The sequence below is a fragment of the Saccostrea cucullata genome, unplaced genomic scaffold (assembly GCF_032062105.1).
Source record: "Saccostrea cucullata isolate Sc308-1 unplaced genomic scaffold, CSIRO_AGI_Scuc_v1 ctg1029, whole genome shotgun sequence".
NCBI classification, from domain to species: domain Eukaryota; kingdom Metazoa; phylum Mollusca; class Bivalvia; order Ostreida; family Ostreidae; genus Saccostrea; species Saccostrea cuccullata.
Window position 1 is genome coordinate 154,065 of NW_026922501.1, and position 6,000 is coordinate 160,064.

General features: G+C 34.4%; 1 protein-coding gene across 1 annotated transcript; it reads right to left on the bottom strand.

The window, feature by feature from the left end:
* Nucleotides 1-737: 737 nt before the first annotated feature.
* On the bottom strand, nt 738-3,838 carry LOC134261875 (T-complex protein 1 subunit beta-like). Its single transcript, XM_062744270.1, has 6 exons — nt 3,739-3,838; nt 3,065-3,172; nt 2,545-2,685; nt 1,974-2,077; nt 1,359-1,461; nt 738-1,033 (listed from the first exon to the last, which is right to left on the bottom strand). Exons 1-6 carry the CDS (start codon nt 3,791-3,793, stop codon nt 861-863), a joined length of 684 nt encoding a protein of 227 aa, XP_062600254.1. The 5' UTR covers nt 3,794-3,838; the 3' UTR covers nt 738-860.
* Nucleotides 3,839-6,000: the final 2,162 nt, after the last annotated feature.

Here is a 6,000-nt window from a genome sequence, read left to right on the forward strand (position 1 = left end):
GACATAGAAGTAGTTAAAAAGAAAACTGCTCCAAAAAACTTAAACTTAACCTGGGACGCCGACGCCGACACCGACGCCGAGGGTATTACATAAGCTCCCCCAACATCGTTGAGGTGAGCTAAAAATTATAAACATTGTCTACGACTTTTTTGGACAACCCTCTACTCTTAAAAATAACTTTGGTTAGCTGTCTCAAGATATTCTTTTTGTAATAATATACATTTATTGACTGAGTTCAAGGGCCCAAGAACCAAATTGTCTGCCTGAGGCCAGTATGGTTCGAGGGTCGACAAAACGCATTTTGTCCGAGAACCAAGTCAATAAATAAATCAATCAATCATTTAATTTTTTAAATCATGCATTTTGTTCTTTCTTCCATTGAGGTAACCTCAGATCCGTCAGTGTTGAACACCAAAGAATGAATACATGTATGAGATTAAGCTCCGCCCATTCTGTGATGTAAGTGGTCCAACATCTCACTCAGCAATCCAACATCGATTTTTTTGCCCGCTCAAGAAAACATTAGATATGTTGGACTTTTTTTGTATAGATTGGTATAAGAATAATTTTTTAAACGTATAACAATATGTATAGTAATATGTTAGGATAAATTTATTTTTTTACAGCTGTATCTTGATACATGTTGTACTGTATGACCATATCGTGATATGTATAGTATCATTAGGTACCTTGCAATACTTGGGCCTAGAAATTATAATGAAATGATCAATAAATCGTTAAATACTAGAAATTTATTACAATTCATACATGGTTCACAAATTTGATTTACTTGATTAAACATTTATGACAGTTATTTGTTCAGTCAGGAATTTATCAAAATGTCACTAATGACTACGATCTCAGTGATGCCTGTGATCAGGTTGTCTAGGTCTGGGTGCTGATTTGATGATATCGTCAACACGTAGGATCATTTCGGCGGCCTCGGACGCGTTCATTAAGACTTGGCGCTTGACCGGGAAGGATTCTGTGATTCCTAACTTCTCCATGTCACCCACCTCACCCTCTACCATATCTACAGGAACATACACAAAAATCAAATTAAGAAATCTATAGTCTCAAGTTAGGGTCACGAGAACTTAAGAATTTAGAAGTAATTTAACCTTTATATTCTTAAAATTTGAAATCAAATTTTGCTTCTGTTGTTTCCAATTTTCAAAGAGGAAACCATGTAATTGCACTATATATTCATTATGATGCAATTTTTCTTTTGTATTTATTTACTACCCCCCCCCCCCCCCCCACACTTCTTAAATAATAATCTCATTTATCTGAAAAAATAAATCTTGTTCAATAGCTAAATAAATGTCACCCATAGGCTACCTTTAATCTTCACTTACTTAGTCCCATGGTGTGTTTTCCTGCTGTGTGAATTGCCCTCAGTTCTGAGATGAGCAGCTGAGCACTGTCATATCCTGCATTGTCTGCTATCGTGGTAGGAAGCTGAAAGTTACATAATCAACATGATAAAATAGAAATTTAGTGTGCTTATACAACAAGATAACAAAATGGTCATCAATGAAGTCAAACATTTACATGTTTATGATTAGATTACAATTTTTTTTTAGCTTAATATTACTGAAACTTAATAGGGGAGCTTACAAAATCAATAAATACAGAGCTGAATTTCTGAATCTCAAACGCAGATATCCTGAATATATAAACATGTCTATAGCAAACATACATAGCGATATGATCATCTTTCCCCAAGACTTTATTCAATGTTGTTAACTTTACAGATATAAAAATTATGCTTATATCAAAGCAAAATTGCCCATCCCTGGCACTTCTTTAAAATGCATGTTCCAATTTCTCACTTTCATGATTTTAAACCTTATCTCAAACCCTGGAATATCTTGAAAGTTTTTTTTTTTCACTGTCCAACTGAGTATTAGATAATTAGTTTGAATTAATTATTAGAGACCTGTATGAGATGAAAATTGAAATTTATGTACCATTCTTGTTGCCTTGGCAAAAGATTCCATGGGAACGGCTTCCTTCCCAGGGGTCTTAGCAGCTAACTTAGAGACGGCATCTGCCATTAACATTTCTGAACTGCCTGTAAAACAAAGATGTTTCATAGTAAAGCACACTTTCTTTCATAAAGGGTGACAAATGACAAATACATTATTTTTTGTTAGTTGAAAGAAGTAGATAAAAAATTAAAGTAAAGAGAATACAGAAATTTTATTTTCTGACAGTGTAAGCCTTTTAGTGAAAGATCTCTAAACAGTCTGTTTCAAAAAGAGTTTTGTGAATAAAACTTTCCCATAATTGATTACAGTAACAGTTAATGTCACAAAACTTGAAAACTATAATTTGTAATTTTTCATCTTTGATTACAGAATTGCATGTGCATCCTACATTTATGGTTAATAAATACAATGAAAAATATATATTCCAACAATTCCACAATTTTCATGTGTTATCCAAAACCAATGATGACCTTTTATATGGCTATTAATAGGGAAAGTTCACAATTTTATGTGACATAGAAAGACACTGCAGTACTTCAGTCCCACTAACCTCCTCCAAACACTGTTTTGGTTTCCTTGACAGTCTGCGTTAGAACACAAAGGGCGTCATGTAGAGACCGCTCAGCCTCATCAAGGATCTGTTTAGTGGCACCTCGTAGAACAATGGTACAGGCCTCACCCATCTCCACACCTAAATAACATCAATCTAATCTCAAAAGTGCACTAAAATAATCATCATGAAGTTCTAAAATACTGTACTAAGGAATCATTAGACTTTGAGATGGCTCTTTATTTTGTGGATTTTGTTATTACCTTGCATCTACATGTATCAATTCACATCCTCAAAAATTTGAATTTTATGAGTCATCTCTTTTTTTAAAGATATGTAAGAATAAAATAAGGTCCCTCGAACCTGCAATTTTAGGCAATCTTTGACAATTACCCTTTGTACATTTTACTGATTCCACAGTATTTCAGACTCATTTGAAATAAATTAAAACTCTTTAAGAATTCTCTTCGGAAACACTGGATGACTTTGTGAATGTAATACCTTTTAATAATAATCTCACATGAGAACTTGATCAACTTGTCCTTTCCTATCATCATTTCCTCTATCGGTTTACACTTGCCCAGTCTAACGTGGTCGGGAGAGTCAAACGTGGACGCAATCTCACCACCTACAAATACACGCATATGTTTTCTGAACTCGTACTTTTAATTCATTATGCGAATTTTTATTAAGCTTCTCGTTTTTTCCAACTGTGTACTGTTCAAAAACTCATGGGCAATAATGCTCATGTAAAGATCACACTTTCCTTGCTCTTATTGAGACGATCCAGTGTCCTTTTTTTCTGTATTCCTTAGATTTGCTTTCAACTTAATATAATAATGTTCAGGTCTTTTTCATCATCTTTTTAATATTAATACATGGGCAAATAATTTATAAATAACCCCCCCCCCCGCCACACACACACTGTTCCTTTGGAAGTTCTCTTGATCTAAACTGTCTGGGGATATTTGTATCACAAAAAATATAATAAAATTTAATCTGCATGAAGAGAAAATGATTGCATATTAATTTCCTTAATCACTGCTAAATGCCAGACAAATTGAGACATTCTTTGATCAAAGAAGATCACATAGGCCTTGGGCTCAGGTGAGAAACAGAACAGTGCAGTCTTACATATGGTAAACATGATCCAAAGAATTATTCCTGTCCAACAAATGTGCAGAGACTACATACCTGTAACTAATGCTAGCCTCTCAATTTCCTCAAAGTCAGCATGTTCAATGACCATCACACCTGCATCCGCAAACAGCTGTTCTGGGTAGCTATAAATTAATTGCCTGTAAGGATGAAAGCTAATTAAGAAAATAATTTGAATCTGAAGTTTGACAACTTCTTCACCAAATACAATCCTTGTGTATAATACTTTAATAAATCATTCTTTAAAAAATAAAGAGATATCTAAAATGATGCAGTACTTAGCTATTGATGAACACAATCTTGTTTACTTTATTAATCTTCTCCTTTTCAGACAGTTTTAATTCTGCTACCTTGGAAACGGCATCTACTCTCACTTTGCTTCCAAACACCTTCAAAGTTTTAATATACAGACCCTGAGACGCGCTACTACCCCAAAAATGCGTGTGACTTTCGTGCGTTTTCCCTTTCGTGCAAACCGTGTAGCGTATCGTGTAATCCGTGCAGCGTTTCGTGCAAACCGTGTAGCGTTTCGTGTAAACCGTGGAGCGTTTCGTGTAAGCTCCTAAGCGTTTCGTGCAAACCGTGTAGCGAGCGTGCGAAAAGCGTGTGAGAAACGTTCGACTTTCGTGTAAGAACCGTGTGAGAAACGTGTGACTTTCGTGCAAGAATCGTGTAAGATTTATTCGGAAGTCATTTCATTTTAGATATGGCTATCGATGTGTCAGGATGTCAAATAGTATTATAATTTAGGGTGGGGCCAAAATGGCCGACCAAAGTTTTACATAGGAATATATAGGAAAAATCTTTAAAAATCTTCTTCTGAAGAACTACTGGGCCAGGAAAGATGAAACTCATGTGGAATCATCCTCAGGTAGTGTAGATTCAAATTTGTTCAAATCATGACCCCCAGGGCTAGGGTGGGGCCAAAATGGCCAACCAAAGTTTTACATAGGAATATATTGGAAAAATCTTTTAAAAATCTTCTTCTTAACAATCATTGAGAAAGGAAATATGAAACTTAAATGAAACTAGAGCCGAGCTCGTTGCAAAGCAACGAATAGGTCTTCCGTTGGAGCTACGGAATGGAAGACGTAACCTTGAGTCTAGGTCAAACAATTCTAAAGTTATAAATAAATAAGCAACCTAGAGGCTTGTTAAGGAAGCAACTTACAATGTTTATACAGGAAAAAGACTGTAAAGGAATGTAATGTGCATGACCTTGAACTTTCTAAATGACCTTGCGACAAGCAATGACAAACTCTGTTATAAAAATACATAATCTGTGTATTACCGACTGGAAAAGTTCCCGTATGTTTTTTTTTTTTTTTTTAGATATTCCTTTAGTCCACATATCTACCCAAAACCACAGGCCTTTAGATCGCTTAGAAAAAAAATTGAGATGTTGAAAAAAAAAATAAAGGTATGGAACTCTTTTCATGGGGTACCTACTTTCGCCAATAAAATTCTTTTAAATCAAATGCTTTACAATTTTACTTTCTATCCACATCTGTTCAAATATAAACAATTTTCATTACTACCAAAGTTCATTCCGTAACTCCTTATACTTCTCGAGATATTCTGAAATCAATTCCCAAATTGACAATAATTTTTTTACTCGACATCAGCTTGGGCCTTCACTAATTGTAAAGCGGTGACGACGGGACAAATTTTCCCCGGACTTTATTCTAAACTCAATGAATATTTGCCCATTTGCATTCAAGCTTCACAAAGTTTTTCTTTAATTTGATCATATGGTGTAACTAATTCATAAACAACATTTTAGCGGTGTAATTGTTTTGAAAATCGAAAGGTATAAATGCATTCCGGGAAAAATTCGTTCTACCATGGCTTCATTTACATTTATAATCAACATGGCGGTAGTTGTTGATGTAGACGTTTTCAAATTAATTTTTCGCGAAAGGAATATTATTACATACTTAACGTTACAATCTGGAGTAAGAAATTAACTTTAAATTGTTGAAAGATTTTGCAAATACTATGCAACTCTTCGCCGCACTTCAAACACCGTCTGTTTACATGTGAATGACCAGGGGCCCAAGCTAATGTCGAGTAAAAGAAAGTAGGTCAATTTTGAAATTGATTTCAGAGTATCTCAAGAAATATATGGAATTTCGGAATGAGCTTTGGTAGAATTGAAGAATGTTTATCTATGAATAAATTTAAATAGAAAGTAGAATTTTAGAGCATTAGAATAAAAAATATTTTATTAGCGAAATTAGGTACCCAGTGTAAGAGTTCAGTACCTTTATTTTTTTTTTACACACACACAATTTTTTT

What these genes read in the sequence shown, in the direction of transcription:
- LOC134261875 (XM_062744270.1), bottom strand. Translation starts at nt 3,793, where the DNA reads ATGGTCATTGAACATGCTGACTTTGAGGAAATTGAGAGGCTAGCATTA. An exon ending in CAAAACAGTGTTTGGAGGAG is followed by an intron (nt 2,078 to 2,544) that starts GTTAGTGGGACT and finishes TTTGTTTTACAG; the next exon opens with GCAGTTCAGAAATGTTAATG. An exon ending in AAAACACACCATGGGACTAA is followed by an intron (nt 1,034 to 1,358) that starts GTAAGTGAAGAT and finishes ATGTTCCTGTAG; the next exon opens with ATATGGTAGAGGGTGAGGTG.